The sequence below is a fragment of the Sus scrofa genome, chromosome 1, assembly GCF_000003025.6.
Source record: "Sus scrofa isolate TJ Tabasco breed Duroc chromosome 1, Sscrofa11.1, whole genome shotgun sequence".
NCBI classification, from domain to species: Eukaryota; Metazoa; Chordata; class Mammalia; order Artiodactyla; family Suidae; genus Sus; species Sus scrofa.
In genome coordinates, this window is record NC_010443.5 from 11,565,889 (window position 1) to 11,583,860 (window position 17,972).

Here is a 17,972-nt window from a genome sequence, read left to right on the forward strand (position 1 = left end):
AATCAATAGTTTCGCCCACTTTCCTGCGACCTCTTACAGAGGGGCTTTAGATACGCCCATCTGCCCCGAGAACTTCATCCACCAATTAATTCTAGGACCCGCCCCTCCTTGCCTCGCCTCGCCCCTCGGGCTACCTCCCACCCACGAAACGCCAGTCCTGCAGGGCTCCTGCACCGCCCTCACTCGCGGAAACCAGCGCGTTTCCGGAACGCCCCTCACGTTGCAGGATGGGGCGCATGCGCCTTGTGTGCGCCCGGATTTCCTGTTCGCGTCCTTCGCTTCCGGCGGAGGACATCTGACCAATGAGGTAGGCCCAGAGGCGGGCTGTAGTGCTCCCCGGCACCTCCCCCGCCTTATTTTGAGAACGGCGGGGAAAAGCTCGCGTGAGGTTTGTAGCGCTCGGCCGGCTGCGGCCCATGGCTGTCTCCGGGCCGCTCGGCACTTTCCGTCTCCCGCCGTTGCCCACAATTCGAGAAATCATTAGGTTGTTTAAACTGCAAGCAGTGAAGCAGCTATCCCAGAATTTTCTCTTGGACTTGAGGCTAACAGGTGGCTTATCAGAGCTCCCCGGGTGTCTCCCCCGCGTCCTTGGTGGGGGTGGGGAGGGGCGAGGGGTGGTGGTGCCTCGCGTGGACCCTGTGGGCCTGTGCCAGGGGGTCTGGCACAGGAGTTCTGTGGGCCTTAGGTCAGGCTCCTCTGCTGTTTTGACTGAAAGAACTCCGGAGTCCCACCGCCCTGGAGGCTTTGTGGGAAGCATTGTTTTCTTGAGGGCGTTTGCCGTGGACTTTTGAGGCCAGGTTGTGCCGACGCCGAGCAAACATGGGAAGAAGGGTTCGCGTCTCGTGAGAGGAGGTTTATTTGAATCTCGGTGTGTTAACTTGAAGTGGTACTGCACGTGTTGACCAGGTTGGCTTTTTGTGCAGTTAAGTTAGTGCAGGGGTTTTGTCAGCAGCCCGTTGAAAGTGTCAGTGTCATCGGATTCGTCATTTAAACGTTTACTTGAGTCTAGGAACTCCTGGAGGGTGCACACATTCGCTACGTGACTACATACGCAGCCAGCCACTGTGTGCTGGAGCTGAAAGTGGCATATGGGAGTAATCAAGCCACAGTATGTCCTCAAGGAATTTACTCTCCCACTTCCTATTTTGTCACGTTTTGTGGACAATAAAGTTCAGTTGGAAACGCAGTTTGATAAGGTTTGACAAATGTATCTATTCGTTCAACCTCCCGTTTCTTAGTAACCGTCTCTTTTAAAAGATGCTAGAATGTGTATGTTTTACAAATATGTCTACTAGTTCCTGGTTGGAGTACTTAACGTTTTTGAGGTCTTGATAGTTCATCCTGTTTGGCCCCTCTTTAAAAATTGTAAGGATCAGTAAGTTACACCCCCAAAGTTCATTTTCTATTAAATGAAGTACAATCCACAAAGCTGGGATAAAATGTTGTATTTCGTGGGCACAGAGTGGCATTTGTGGACTTGCCAATACCAAAGTAACTGGGTAAAATAGCTTAACTCAGTTTCAGTTTTCTCATATTTTAACTGGAGGAGGGCTCCACTACAGCAGCTTTAAAATCTTTCTTGCCTCTAAAGTTATTTGGTCCTAGAAGTAAGCAGAACCAGCCTTTCTGCTAGTCATTAGCCACATTCTAGGTATAAAAAAACATTCTTAGGACTTCAGGTCTTTATGTTAAAGAAAAAATTCCTTTACATTTTTTCATGTGAGTCTCTATTCACCTTCCCAAATAAGTTCCAGAATCTAGATATGGTCATTCCCTCTTCTACAGGAACCATGGTGAAGGGAAATTAAGGTACTTGTGTGAGGTGAGCAGAGCACGTTGGAAACTGAAAGTTTAGTGAATTGACAGTGCCTCTTTGATATTCATTTGTATTTGAATGTGCCTGAAAAGTTTAAGGTGGAACAGCTGTCCTACCTACTGTCGTAGCTTTCTATTAAAAAAAAATGAGTATTAAATCAATTCCATGATACCTCTGCTTAATGTAGCATCTGTTTCCTTTAAGAGGCATCAGCCTTTAGTGGAGGAAGGACTGGCTTTAAGCATTTACACCTGAGCTGGAGTCCCTTCTCTTGGCTTGCTAAGTAACCTCACATAAATAAAACAATAGAGAAGGACACTGGGAAGTTCAGAGAGGTTTAACTGGGATAATAGTTCTTAATGTGTCATAAGGATTCACTGGGAGAAAGCATGTAAATCACCTGTGACAAATAGATGCTCAGTGGATTCGAATTTTCTCCTGGTACCCCTTAAAAGAATACTATTTTTGTTTTGTTGAGGGACTGATTTGCCTTTAAGCCTACAAAGGTAGGTTATCAGTAACAGAAGCAAAAATAAGACTGCCCCATATCAGTGAACATTGCAAAGTGCTGGAATGTTTTCAGTGTGTTCATTTCTACTTTCCCAGGAGGCCTAATTGCTTGGATTTTAACATCTCACTCAATAAGACCAGACGGGCTATTGTATGTTTTTCCAGACGTGATGATTGTTTGTAATGAGGCCTCAGCAATCTGCTTTTCCATGATTTCTTAGGGTCTGCTAACTTAAAGACATTTACTAATTAAAAAATTAATTTTGTCCTTATCAATGTGCATGGCTGCAAAGTTTAAAAAACCTCCACTGCTAAATATAACTTTTTCCTGAAAATAACCAAAATCTAAATTTCTGCAAGTTCCGTGAGCTGGAAACTGGCTGCCATGGCCGTTTTGACCACCAACTAGATGTCTGTAGGTAAAAAAGAGACCGCCAGCACTTTGTGATTCTGGATTTTTAACTAGCAGCATTGGAAATTCTGAATGTGAAAGTCGTCTTGCCTATTGAAATATTCAGTGTTCAGCAAGTGTAGAGAAGTAGTGCATATCTAGTCAGTTCTTAGGAATCAATTGGTTTGGTAGAGGAACAGGTAGAAAATACCACATTAGCTAAATTTAAGTTAAAACAATTTGTCGTGGCAATCCTGTTTTTGTTGAGGGACTGATACAATTCAGCAGTTAGGTGGACGAACCAAATGGCCACTACGTGTTGGTTTAGGTTGAGCGTTAAATCAGATAAATAAATATATGTAAGATTAGTTGACTGAGTAAATGGCTGATAAAAATTTGTCCAGATTATTTTTCTTTTAAAATATCATATGTTGAAATTTGCCATGATAATCAACTAAAACTTTTTTTTCTCCAGATAAAATTGTAAGGAAAGCTGGCAGTCTGACAAATGCTTATGTTTATGAAGTGGGCCCTGGGCCTGGCGGAATCACAAGATCCATTCTCAATGCTGGTATTGCTGAACTTCTGGTGGTTGAAAAGGATAGTCGGTTTATTCCTGGATTACAGGTGAGATAAAGTATCTTTTTTAAGAGACAGAAACCCAATTTAAATCTTTAGGCCATGATTCTTAAACCCCAGGGTATTCAAGGATTCTGTAATTTGCTCCTCAAACTGTGCATCTCCAGGCCTCATTCCAGAGATGGATTCCATAGCCTGGAGAGGTCTAGGAATCTGCATTTCTAACCAGTATCCCCACATGAACAGGCCACAACTTGAACAAACCTGCTTTATGCATTGGTGCTAACCAGACTGTTTTGTGCGGCCCTTTATTTCTTTTTTAATCTACAGGTATCTGCATGTCATAGCTCATTCCTTCAAAAATAAGTAAAACTAATGCCAATAATGACTCACCTATTGGCATGACTTCTGAGAACTTCATTTAGATTCAGAAAGGTATCCCTCCAAGCGAAAGATGGAGAAGGCAGGTGCTTCTTGAGAGAGACTAATTGTTAAGCTTAGGCATTTGTATAATAATTTAATTTAAATAAAGAAATTAGGTTGTACATATAGTTTTTGTTTATTTGTTTGTTTTTAGGGCCACACTGGCAGCATATGGAGGTTCCCAGGCTAGGAGTCCAATCAGCGCTGCAGCTGCAGCAACACCAGATCCGAGCCACATCTTCAACCTACACCACAACTCAAGGCAATATCGGATCCTTAACCTGCTGAGTGAGGCCATGGATCAAACCCACAACCTCATGGTTCCTGGTTGGATTCTTTTCTGCTGTGCCACAACGGGAACTCCTGTACATATAGGTTGAAGATGACATTTGAATGAAATGATAACATGCATCTTTAAAACAGTAGGTGATGTCATATGAGAAATATTTGAAGGAACGGGGCATGTTTCAACAGGAGAGAAGCCTTGAGTGAGGGGATTCAAGCTGCCTATGAAAGGTTGCAGTGGAGAGGATCAGCTTGTTTTGGTCTTCTCTGGAAAATAACTAAAATAGGTAAAAATTGAGGGAGGCAGATATGGATTTAAAATGAGGAGGTACTTATATTTTTAAGACGGTGGCAAACAGTAGAATAGATTTTATCAGGGATCTTGTAAAGGGAATTCTTCATGGGGGCACTTAATGGCTTAAGGGCCTTTGATTCCTCCATGATTCTGAAACTTTCAGAGAGCCCTTAGTCTTTGGTTCATGTGAGTAGCAATTTATTGAGTCCAATGGAATAATTATCTGCATTGTTACTTTCATACAAGAGGACAAAATGGTTTAAAATTAATACATTCTAATATTTGTATATGTATTAATGGAGAAATGTTTGACTTCTGCCAGAATAATTTGAGAAAATTTGTTTAAAAATCTAGAGCTTTGTGTTCATGCCTCTGTTTTTGTTAAGAAACCTAGTGATTTTTTCTGTTTTGCTATATCCAGTTATTATGATTAAAAAAATTATATAGTTCCATTGAATTTTGCCAGCCTTTATTAACAGAATTGGTTTCATATTCTTAATTTGGGGGTTACTATATGGTGCATATAATATGACCGCCATATTACATGGTGGTCAAATGTGGAATGGGTTTTTTGGTTTTTTTTTTTAATGGCCCCACCTTCGACATATGGACATTCCTGTGCCAGGGATTGAATCCGAGCTGCAGCTGGGATGTGAACCCCTGCAGTCAGGTTCTTGATCCACTGTGCCACAGTGGGAACCCCAAATAGTGCTTTTTGGTCTGAACCACTTCTTTTAAAAACAGTGTATCAGTTGGGGGTGGGAGTGGTAATACTGTTACTTTTGGTGAGATCTGGAGATGGTAAAATAAACTGAGTAACACTAATTCCCTGTAGGTTTATTCACCCAGCCCTTTAGTGTGCCTAGAGAAGACTCATCTGACTGTTTTGCCCTTAGTGGGACATCTTAACCCTGAATCTCTCCCTCTGTTATGTGTAATTCTCATTAGGCAAGGAGGTGAATCAGATTTCTGTTGCCACCTTAATTTACGTATTCTCTCTGCTCTCAGCGGACGATCTCTGCAGCTAGACTGCCCTCTGTTCTTCTCCACTGCACCCGCTACCCCTGCACTTCTCCACTCTGCTTGTTCTGTTTGTCTCATGAAATTTGTTATCATCTGAGACACTGGCTAGTCTTATTTGTTGTCAGGCCCAGCCCTCTGGAATGTAAGTGCCATGAGGGCCAAGATTTTTGTCTGGTTTGTTTTATGGCTGCAACATATGAGTGCCTGGCACATGGCGGGTGTTCAGTAAGGACCCACATGGGACATAAAAAGTTTGGCTATGTAGGTATCTAATTAGCTGATTCAATGTGTCACTTATGGTGAAAGTGAATAATTGCATAGCATTGATTATCAAAAAAGTTTTGTGTTCTTTTTTCTCAGTATGAAGGTTAATTTCAAAGTAAATTACTGTGCAGGAAATATATATTTGACTTTTTATCTCTTTCTGTACAAGAAGCAAAATTAATTTTTAGTGTCATATGCAGGAAAGGAATTTGCCTTAAAAAGAAATGTTGAACACTAAAATATCAAATAGACTTCTTTTTCCTGTAAAAAATGTTTCAATATGTAAAACCACTTTCTTTTAGAGGTACTAAATTAATCATAAAACTGAGTAAAGGCAGAAGGAGAGTGATCTATTTTAAGGATTCCATTTTAGAGATATCTAAGCTAATAGAATTACTTTTTAAAGAAATTGTAATAATTTATAAAATGTCTGCTAGTTGAAAGTATGTCATTTGTAGCTTAATTCAATTCTTAAAATATTATCGCCGAGGCGGCTTAGGGGAAAGAACATAGTGATAACACGTAGGTTTCACTGTCAGCGTGTCGGAAGGCTACGAACGCATGTCTAAGGCTCATTTTAGAATGGGGAACAGACTGGCATGACACTGCCAGTGTTTGACTTCTGGCTCTGCCATTTACTGTTGTATGCCCTTGGGTGGGTAACTCTCTCTCTGCCTCAGTTTGCTCATAGGATTGAATGCCTTGTTTTAGTGGGTACTCAGTGCAACTTCTGATGGAAGTAATCAGTTAAATTGTCATTCCCATGCCTTGGGCACCTCTGGTGATTAAGGGTTGTTGAGAAGACTGCTCATCCAGAAAGAGGTGCAGGAGAAAAGTACTGTTGTTTCTGAGGAGCACTGGAAAATCCTCAGTGCCGTGGAAACATTGAGACTTTGTCCAGCTCATCAAACCAGCATTGGACATCTGGGATTTCTTAATGTTGTTCATTTTCTTGTGAGTGTACATTCCTAGGAGTTTTGTGTGTTCCCTTTTAGTCCCTTTTAGGCTGTTGGTCGGTACATCTTTTTTTTTTTTTTTTTTTTTTTTTTGTCTTTTTTGCCTTTTTCTAGAGCCGCTCCCATGGCATATGGAGGTTCCCAGGCTAGTGGTCGAATCGGAGCTGTAGCCACCGGCCTACGCCAGAACCACAGCAACATGGGATCCAAGCCGCGTCTGCAACCTACACCACGGCTCACGTCCACGCCGGATCCTTAACCCCCTGAGCAAGGCCGTGGATCGAACCTGCAACCTCATGGTTCCTAGTCGGATTCGTTAACCACTGAGCCACAGTGGGAACTCCCTGTCGGTACATCTTTATGGCTGGGTAGATTCTCTACGTCTTGCGGGGGAGTGAGATTTTCTGACACTTTTGGGAGCTTGAAGTCCTAATAAATTCTTCCCCCAGTTTCTCAATCTGAGATAACATCCTCATAAGTAATTTGTTCACTTTCAGATAAGTAGTCTGGAATCTCTCTTTTTTTTTTTTTTTAATTTTAAAGATCTTGTGTATTAACAATCATAATAACTAATACTTATTGAGGGTTTACTGTGCTTAGTCCTTTGTTTTACAGTTTTACTGAGGCATAATTGTTCAGTAAACTGCACATACTGAAAGTGTACAAATTACTTTAGGTGAATGTGTAGTTACAAGAAAGCATCACCACAGTCCGGATGATGACCATCTGTGACCTTCCAGATGCCTTATGTTCCTTTGTAACCATCCCTCCTCCTTCCCTCTCCTCACGCAACCACTGATCTGCTTCCTGTCACTATAGATTCTTTTTTTTTGTTTTCTTTTTTTTTAGAATTTGGATAAGTGGGGTCATCCAGTATGAACTTTTTTGTCTGATGTCTTTTACTGAGCATAACTTTTTTCTTTTTTTTTTGCCTTTTCTAGGGCTGCACCCACGGCATATGGAGGTTCCCAGGCTGGGGGTCTAATTGGAGCTGTAGCCTCTGGCCTACGCCAGAGCCACAGCAACGTGGGATCCGAGCCGCGTCTGCAACCCACACCACAGCTCACAGCAACGCCGGATCCTTAACCCACTGAGCAAGGCCAGGGGTCAAACCCACCACCTCATGGTTCCTAGTCGGATTCGTTAACCACTGCACCACGACCGGAACTCCTGAGCATAACTGTTTTGAGATTCAACCACATTCAGGTGTTTTATCAATAGTTTGCTCTTTTGGAGTTCCCTTTGTGGTTCAGCTGTTAATGAACCTGACTAGTGTCCATGAGGATGCGGGTTCTATCCCTGGCCTCACTCAGTGGGTTAAGGATCCGGTGTTGCTGTGAGCTGTGGTGTAGGTCTCAGATTTGGCTTGGATCCCGAATTGCCATGGCTGTGGTGTAGGCTGGCAGCTGTAGCTTCAATTCAACCCCTAGCCTGGGAATTTACATATGCTACAGGTGTGGCCCTAAAAAGCAAAAAAAAAAAAAAAAAAGTTTGCTCTTTTTTTTTTTTTTTATCGCTTGCCTGGTATATCATGGCATGAACCACCAAAGTTGTAAATTCATTCATCAGTTGATGGACTCTAGGTTGTTTCCATCTTCAGGCTGTCACACACTGTCATGAACGTTCACATGCAGGCTCTGAAGGAGATACAACATTTATGTCTCTTGAGTAAAGAGCTAGATGTGGAGGGTCTGGGTCCTGTGGTAGTTGTATGTTAAACTTTATGTGAAACTACCCCAAGTTTCACAAGTTGGCTTTGCTGTTTAATATCCCCACCTGCTGTGCAGGAGTTCCAGTTGCTGAATGTGCTTGCTCACGTGTGTATAGTCAGTCCCCTTAATTTTAGCAGCAAAGCGTGTATGTAGTGGTATTTCACTGTGCTTTTTTTTTTTTTTTTTTTTTTTTTTTTTTTCTTCGGCTTTTTAGGGCCTCATTGAGTTGGCATGTGGAGGTTCCCAGTTAGGGGTTGAATTGGAGCTGTGGCCATTGACCTGCACCACAGCCATACGGAATCTGAGCCACGTCTGCAGCCCACACCACAGCTCACGGCAACACTGGATCCTTAACCCACTGAGTGAGGCCAGGGATCGAACCTGTGTCCTCACAGATGCTAGTCGGATTCATTTCTGCTGAGCCATGACAGGAACTTCTCATTGTGCTTCTTACTTGGATTTCCCTAACAAGTGATGCTTCTGGACATATTTTCATGTGCTTCTGCAGATGTTTTGAGCAGTTTTAAATATTTTGTCTTTCTATTGAATCTTAAGATTTCTTTATATTGTAGACACAAGTGCTTTGCCAGATACATGTTGTGCAGCGCTTTCTCCTCAGATGTGACTTTTTTTTTTTTCTTCTTTTTTTTGGTAGTACCTGCACGCCATGTGGAAGTTCTCAGGCCGGGTATCTAATCTGAGCCACAGCTGCGGCAACACTGGATTCTTGATCCACTGTGCCAGGGATCGAACCCACTGTGCTACAGTGGGAACTTCCACATGCCGTGGGTGTGGCCCTAAAAAGCTAAATAAATAAATAAACTACAAGTGTGTACTCAGAGAAACAGAGAACAGATTGGTGACTGGCAGAGTCTGGGGGTTGGCCGAGGGTGAATCGGGTGAGGTTAGTCAAAAGGTACAAACTTGCAGTTGTAAAATAAGCCTTGGGGATGTAATGGCAGCATGGTGACCATAGTTAATAATGCAGTATTGTAGATTTGAAAGTTGCCAAGAGAATGAATCTTAAAAGTTCGCATCATAAGAACAGTTGTAGCTGTGTTAGCATAAGTTCATGTGCCCAACACACAGTGAGGCCAAACAAACCAAAACATCAGAGTTTGGAGCAGAAAAATGTTTATTGCAAGCCATGCAGGATGATGGGTGGCTTTGCTCCAAAACAGCCCAAACTCTCCAAACCCATAATTGTAAAGTATTTTAAAAGCCAGATGAGGAAGGAGGAAGGTTGCAGAGTCAATGGTCAGCTTGTGCTCAGTTCTCTGATTGGCTGGTGGAGAGGTAACAGGGTGGCGTCTTGGGGGCTATTATGAATACTTAGGTGCCAGTAGGTCTAGGGGCTGTGTGCTCATGATCATCAGATAATTCCTTCCATTTGGTGATGGTTTTAGCATCTGTTAAAAAAAAAAAAAAAAACACAACACCTTGGACGTGTGCAGCAGATGCTATCATTTAGGTACTTGAGAGAGGAGTAGGAGTTAAGAGCAGAGGATATGGGGGAGGGGCCTGCCCCATAGGATACTACTTGGTTTCAGTTGTGTGGTGATGGATGTTAACTAGACTTACTGTGGTGGTGATTTTGCAGTGTATACAAATATCTAATCATTATGTCGGACACCTGAAACTAACAAAGTGTTAATGATATCTCCATTTTTTAAAAAAGTTAAATGCTAATTGAGTTGAAAGCTTATTTCCTGAACAATGTACAGATTCTTAGAAGAGAATGCTTAACAACATAAGGTCCTGTGGTTTTCAAAAGACAGTTGACCCTAAACCCAGATTTGAACTGCATGAGTCCACTTACATGCCAATTTTTAAAAATAACTACATATATTACCTCATGATTAATTACTTGAATCCAAAATTGAACAGATAGGGAGAGATTATGGGACTGGGGCGTCTATGAATTTGGTTATCTAGAGCAGATTCTGGAAGCAATCCTCTGCTGATACAAAGGATGACTGTAGAGGGAAGGAGAGAAAAAATCCCTTCCAGTTTTCCAAGGATCAGTTAAGTAGAGGCCTTCATTTGTTTAGAGTTCTGCCTCTTTTGTCTGCTTCAGGTGAACCAAATTATTAAACTGCCAGAACTTGCTCTGCTCTTGTGCTAAACATTCCATCACAACAACAGCAAAAAACCCAGATCTTTTTGCACAGAGAGGAACATGAATCTTGATACAAATCTACAGTTTGAAATTAAATATTACAATAAACCCTTATGAATCACTAGATCATAGTAGTTCCTTGCAAGGAGCAGAAAAGTTAGGAAGGTCTAAAAAAAAAAAAAGTCAGGAAGTATCTAAACAAGTTTAAGAAAACTTGTTTAGACACTAATGTTAGTTCATTCTAATTCTAAATTCTCAAAAACAGAGTCTATAATTTTCTTCCACTTTACCCCATCCAGTGTATAAAGTTTTAATTTTTATGCATGTTTCAGAGTTACAGTACTCTGGGAAAAAATTTTTTGAAACAGTCCAAAACCCAAACTAAGAATTTCTCCTTTGTTTTCTTCTAGAAGTTTTATAGTTTAACTTTTACTTGTACTCCTGACACATTTTAACTTTTGTATATAGTGTGAGGTAAGGGTAGAAGTTTTTTGGTTTTTTTTTTTTTTTTTTTAAACCATTTGTTAAGAATATTTTCCTCATTGAGTTGCCTTATCAAAAATCAGTTTTATATGTAATGGTCCATTTCTGGACTTCCAGTTCTGTTTTATTGATCTGTAGTTCTGTCTTTTCACCAGTACCAATCTATATTGATTTCTGTAGTTTTAAGACTTAAGAGCAGGTAATGTAAGTCTTCCAACCATTTGTTTTTTTTTCAAAATCGTTTTTGCTATTCTAGATCCTTTGTGTTTACCACATAACCTGTAGCTCCAATTTACCTTGATTTTATTTGACTTATAGATTATTTAGAAGTCTATCACGGAGTTCCTGTTGTGGCGCAAGTTAGCAAATCCGACTAGGAACCATAAGGTTGCAGGTTCGATCCCTGGCCTTGCTCAGTGGGTTGAGGATCTGGCATTGCCGTGAGCTGTGGTGTGGGTTGCAGATGCGGCTTGGATCCCGAGTTGCTGTGGCTCTGGCGTAGGCCAGTGGCAACAGCTCTGATTAGACCTCTAGCCTGGGAACCTCTGTGTCCCGCAGGAGCAGCCCTAGAAAAGGCAAAAAGCCAAAAAAAACCAAAAAGAAGTAGTAGTATATCACTTAGTTTGCAAATTTGAGGGCTTTTAAGATCTGTTTCTGTTATTAATTTCTAATTTAATTCCATTGTGATCAGAGTGCATACTTTGTGTGACTTGAATCACTTTTAATTAATTTGTATTTGTTTGTGGCACATGGAGTAGGATAGGTCTCGGTAAGTATTTCTTCAAAAGAATATGCGTTCTGCTGTTGTTGGATGAAGCATAAATTTCAGTTAGGTTGGTTGGCATTAGTCAAGTCTCTCTCCGTAGTGATTTTCTGTCTACTTGTTCAGTCATTTACTAAGAGAAACTTACTGAAATCTTGAATTTTAATCGCAGATTTGTCGTCTCTCCTTATGTAGTCTTATCAGTTTCCGTTTCACCTTTTTTGAAGCACTTTTATTGATGTATAAACATTCAGAAGTGTTGTATCTCTGTGAGGGATTGGCTCCCTGATCATTATGAAATGATCTTCATGATCACTGGTCATATGTTTTCCTCTGAAATCTACTTTCTCTGATAGCTTTTTTTTTTTTTGGCTGCTGCACATGTAGCAGCTTGATTTGGGATCTCAGTTCCCAGACCATGGATTGAACCTGGGCCACAACAATGAAAGCATGAATCCTAACCATAAGACCACTAGGGAACTCCCATTCCAGCTTACTTTTGATAAAGGTGAGAATAGTGTATCTTTTTCCATCCTTTTTTGCCTACTTGTGACTTTATTTTTAAAGTGGGGGTCTTATAGGCAGCATGTAGTGGATCTTGCGTTTTCCTACCAGTCTGACCATCTCTGCCTAATGTATTAGTTTCCTATTGCTGCTGTAACAAATTACCACAAAATCAGTAGCTTAAAATGACACATTTATTCTCTTACAGTTCTAGGGGTCAGAAGCCTAAAAGCAGGGTCGGCAAGGCTGCATTCTTGTGGAAGCTTCAGGGGAGAATCTGTTCCCTTGCCTTTTTCAGCTTCTAGAGGCCACCTGCCTTCAATAGCTCAAGGACCTCTTCTGCATGTCTACTGTTGACTCTGATCCCCCTTCCTTTCTCTCTTACAAGGACCCTTTGTGATTACGTTGAGCCTACCTGGATAATCTAGGATAATCGCCCCACCTCAAAATCTTTAGGTGTTCCCACTGTGGCACAGTGGGTTAAGAACCTGACTGCAGTGGCTCAGGTTGCTTGTGAAGGTGCAGGTTCAATCCCCAGTCTGCCGAAGTGGGTTAAAAGATCCAGTGTTGCCACAGCTATGGCTTGGATTCCATCCGGGCCCTGGGAACTTCCACGTGCTGTGGGTGTGGCCGTTTAAAAAGAAAACACCACTTTGATCACATTGGCCAAGTCGCTCTTACCAGGTAATGTGACAGTCACAGGTTCCAAGGATTAGGGTGTGGACATCTTTGTGGGGCTAGTATTCAGCCTACTGATGGTAGTCATTTCTTACCTGTAACTCTCCCTTTTGTTATTTTAGTAATTTATTCAAAGCGTATAATGTATGTCTTTAACATGTTCCACAAATCTTACAATAGTACACTTGCGTCGCACCCTGCCAGGTCTTTGTGCCATTGTCGTGGTTCTCCATATGTTATAAAATTCACAACACAATGCTATTTTTATTTTAAAAGTCAATTCTATATTAAAGATACTTAAAAAATAAGCAAAAGTTCTTACGTAGTGACCCATGTGGTTACTATTTTGAGTGTTCTTCATCCATATTTCTATTTGGTGTTGTCTTTCTACCTGAAAGACTTTTCTTTGGCATTTCTTGCAGTATAGATCTCTTGATAATCTTTCAGCATTTGTACATCTGAAAAAATGTTTTGTTTTGCCTTTGTGTTTGAAAAACATGCTGGCAGTTTTTGTTTTTGTTTTTTCCTTCCAATGCTCAGGATGCTGTTCTGCTGTCTTCATATGAAGTTTCATTTCTGAGAGGAAACCTGCTGTGATTCTTATCTTTGCTTCTGTCATCTTTGGCCATTTTTAAGAATTTTTTCTTTATCATTGTTTTTGAGCAGTTTCATCATGGTGTGCCATGGTGTCATTTTCTTTGTGTTTCTTGCTCATGGGCCAATGAAAGCTTGGATCTGCAGGTTTTCTTGCATTTCCTTGTCCAGTGTCTTGAATATTATTGCCTCAAGTCTTTTGTCCATTTCTTATTTAAAGCAAAAGAGTATATCTTATATTTGATCTTCTATGTTGTGTCTTGAACAGAGTAAGAAGCATTAGAATTCTTCTTAACCATGAAGTTATGTGCTCATTTCATGGAATTTTGGAGGTTGTAAAGCATTGGTTATTGTTAGTATTGCCTCTGGGGTTTTATAATAGGTAAACAGATTGTTTCTACTTGATAGACAAAGTGGAGTGCTCATGGGATTGAAAATCAAATAAGCTGGTGTTGGAATATCATATGTGGCACTTACTAGATTTGGAACCTTGAACTTGCCTTTGAATATTTTTTAGCTTACAGCTTCAGCTTTCTCATCTGCAGCATGGGAGTAATAGTTGTGTGGTTACTTCAAGGGTAGATATAAATTTATGTAAAGAGCCTGGCCTATTGCCAATAGTCAATAAATGGTTGCTATTAAAATTATTCTACTTTCCTGTCATCTTATAAAGGGATATAGAAAGTAATTTAGTCATCCTGACAAATGGAGCTGTTTTTAACCAGAGATCATACAAATTTGAAATTCTTTCCTTGCTAGCAAATTTTAAACACAGAAGACTTTGTGTTGTGACATGATTACGTACTTTACACATGTAACGTGCTTGATAGAGATGTAACCAGAGTTGATCATAACATAGACAACACTCAACCAATATGCAAAAGATGGCTTGCAGCCAAATGGATTTCCTAGTCCCCTGCGAATTAGAGGTAAAGAGGTCAGTGCCAGCAGCAGACCCACTGGCAGTAAGCAAGAAGTAACAGTTATTACTGTAGCAGAAAAGCTATAAAAAAACTAATATAAAAACTGAAAGGTATCATAACCATTGAGGCCATTGCTCTACAGGCAGTAATGACCCAAGTCTTCAAGAAGAGAGCGAAATTGGGTTCATTGTCCTTGGTTGGTGAAGAGAATTGTGAAAAATAGTTTTAAAAGACTTATATCTGTAAGTTTCTTTTTAAGAAATGTTAACATTTAGGAGTTCCTGCCATGGCGCAGTGGTTAACGAATCCGACTAGGAACCATGAGGTGGTGGGTTCAATCCCTGGCCTTGCTCAGTGGGTTAAGGATCTGGCATAGCCATGAGCTGTGGTGTAGGTTGCAGACGCGCGGCTTGGAGCCTGCGGTGCTATGGCTCTGGTGTAGGCCAGCAGCTACAGCTCCGATTAGACCCCTAGTCTGGGAACCTCCATATGCCGAGGGAGTGGCTCTAGAAAAGGCAAAAAAAAAAAAAAAAAAAAGAAATGTTAACATTTAAAGCAGTAATGTTGGTTGAATAGAAAATTAAACATTTAATTTCTTTATGAGTCCGAGTAAATGAGCTGCTTCTATGCTTTTCTGGTCTTGTTTAAAAAGCAAAGCAAGGAGTTCTCACTGTGGAGCAGGGGTTAAGGATCTGGCTTTGTCATTGTGGTGGCCTGGGTCCCTGCTGAGGCCTGGGTTTGGGCATGCAGTGGGTTAAGGATCTAGCATTGCTGAAGCTGCAGTGTTGGTCACAGCTGCAGGTCGTGTTTCATCCCTGGTCCAGGAACTTCCATATGCCTTTGTGCAGCTGAAAAGGGAAAAAAAACCAAAAGGAAAGTGGCGACTTTTTGAAATCATGCTGTAATCTTTACCCTAAGGAAAGTCTATTGTGACATTCATTATCTTTTTTGAATAATGTCATCGATCTTACCTTCTATATAGGCAAAAAATTTTCTTTTTCTTATCGTATTCCGATTATAGATTCATTCTTTTTTTTTTTTTTTTTGGTCTTTTTGCCATTTCTTGGGCTGCTCCCGCGGCACATAGAGGTTCCCAGACTAGGGGTCTCATCGGAGCTGTAGCTACCAGCCTACGCCAGAGACATAGCAACGCGGGATCTGAGCTGCGTCTGCAACCTACACCACAGCTCACGGCAACGCCGGATCATTAACCCACTGAGCAAGGGCAGGGACTGAACCTGGGAACTCCTAGATTCATTCTTTATAGTTCACCTAAGATTTTTTTCCCCAGTCCTTACTTCCACCGTGTTTGGGTTCCTACTTTGTGGCAAGTTAGAAGGCAGGTACTATCACAGGCTGTGTAATTCATGCTTACCCCCTGTACAGGGTTGGCTGCCATGAGAAAGTGGCATAAAACATACAAAAGAGCTGTTTGATGAAGTTTTTTGTCCTCAAGGAATTTATTTATTTATTTTTGTTCTCAAGGTCATAAGTTCCAAGAATTTCATACAGTCTTTCCTCTTTAAATTACATCATGAACAAACTACGCAGGTAGACCACAGTTACTTGTCCCCCCCCCCCCCCGAAAGTGTCACTATGACCTTGACTTGTGAGGGAAGAGAGACTTTTAGGTGACTGTGAAGAGTATTTCTGCATTTGTTTTCCCTTTTTATGAAAGGCCTTCTCTATTTGTTTGTTCTTGTACCCTTTACAAAACTTGATACCAGAAAAATGCTTCCTCTGTAATAACTTCCAGTGCCGAGTGAGAACGGTACAATTCAGCATGTCACTTGGGAGGTCTAACGTCTTCATCTCTAGGATTGTTAGAATATAAAGCTTTCGTGACTTACATAGATGTTTCTCCTCTCCCGGTTTGGTTTTCTGTTTTTTTACAACCTTATTCAATAAATGCCTTTTACTCAAAGCTTATGTCCTAATTTGAAAAAGTACAGGATTGGACACTAAAATAAAAACATAGAACAATTTGAGTGTCAGTAGAAATACTCATTTGGCTGTAATCTGGTGCCTGCGTTCAAGTCAGCTGTGCCTCTGCACACATGCTGAGGCAACACCTGCGGAGTCTTGAGGTGTGATGCAACAGAGTTAGGTTGGAGGGGGGCTATAGTAGTGACCTTTCCCACCCCTTCAGCATTCCCCAAGTATCATTATGATAATGAGAACAGCTTCTTCTATTACTGGTTGGTTAGAAGGTCTTTCTGTGCCATTGCTGAACATCACGCGGGGTTGAGATGGCTGCTGTCTGTATCGTCCCCGTACGGTCATTTCACCTTGCATCGCCTTTTTTTCCCTCTGTAATTGCTTCAGGTCCTTCACATAAAGCTGTGAACATCAGCATTCATTCCTTCTGCAGTGGGGAGTGGGTAGGGAAGATGAGGCTACACAGTAGTCCTGGAAAAGGGAAAAGGTAGGCCCTTTAAAGAACAGGAGGACTTGGTGTATCATGGACTGACACTTAAGCCTGAAGGAGAATCTAAAGAAACAAATACATAAATGGAAATGCAGCTTTAAACCTAGGAAAGGAAGGTAAATGTGGATCATATCCATTTTCTGGTATGCAGCTGTGTGTGTCAGTGTGGAAAAATTAACATTTCAAACGTGATTGAGTTATCAGAACATGAAAATGAATGCCAAAGAGCCAAATTTACATTGTTTTGTTTTAGTCTTAATTACTAATTAATTTCTGACATTGTGAAACATAAGCTTTTAGTTCTGCCTTTTTGTTTTTAGAATGCTAATTTGTTTTGTTTTAATTATGTGAAGCATAATTATAGAAAAAAATTTAATGTTCTTCATTGATGGTAAATGCTATCATTAAATAGAGTTTTTATACAGTAAGAGCCTTTCCCATAGAGAGCTATCTCCTATTTTATTTTTGTAATATATTGAGGTTATTATATTTTCTAAGAGTTGTCTGGAACTCATCAGATTAAGTTTTAGCAAATCATGACAACTTAAAATAATCCATAAGTACATTGATATCAGAGGTATACAATTATTTTTGCTACCATGGCCAAACATCAAACTAGATGATTTCCAGACTTAAAATGTTTAGCCTCTAACCAGTATACACATTTCAGCTGTGTATTTCTGAAATATTACTTGTATAATTTTAACTAATTTATCAATGAAAAAAAATCTTTGTAAGTTTCTGTACTTTACAAATTTGAGGAGCCCCAAATCTCACAGGCTAGGAGAGGAATTTTCCAGCATTCACAGAAAACTAAATGCCATTTGGTCATTAACTTACTCATCTACTTATGAAGTATATATGAAGCACTTACTGTGTACAGTTGCAGCTGCAGGGGACGTGAAGAAACAGGTACTGCTCTTAAGGAGCCTGTGTTGGTACAGGAGTAAGAACCCTGCAGACCCAAGGGGGCTGTGATCTGCAGCTGGGGGCCTTGGTCTGTGTCTCCTCACTGGCTTTGGTGGTGTTGCTTTAATCCTTCCTCTTGTCTGAGCTGGTCATGGGGAAAGTTAGGAGAGAAAAATCAGCTTTGATTAAGCTGGAGAAACAGGTCCAAGGGATGCTTAGGGCAAAAGTTTGTTGAATTGGAGCCAAGGTTCTCTGGGCTCCCTTAGCTGAGATTTAATGTAGGAAGACGGTAACCTCTTCCTTTGTAATTTAGACAT

The 17,972-nt window shown here is 40.8% G+C and overlaps 1 protein-coding gene across 2 annotated transcripts in view; it reads left to right on the plus strand.

Moving 5' to 3' along the window:
- TFB1M (transcription factor B1, mitochondrial) overlaps positions 305 to 17,972 on the plus strand; it is an 84,464-nt gene continuing 66,796 nt past the window's right edge. The window contains exons 1-2 of one of the 2 annotated variants that reach the window (XM_021083526.1): positions 305 to 388; positions 3,193 to 3,344. Coding sequence is in view for 1 of the 2 variants with exons in the window: in NM_001128475.1 (NP_001121947.1) it covers positions 417 to 549; positions 3,193 to 3,344 (285 nt within the window). In the remaining variant the exon portion in view is untranslated. 2 annotated transcript variants of the gene reach the window in all.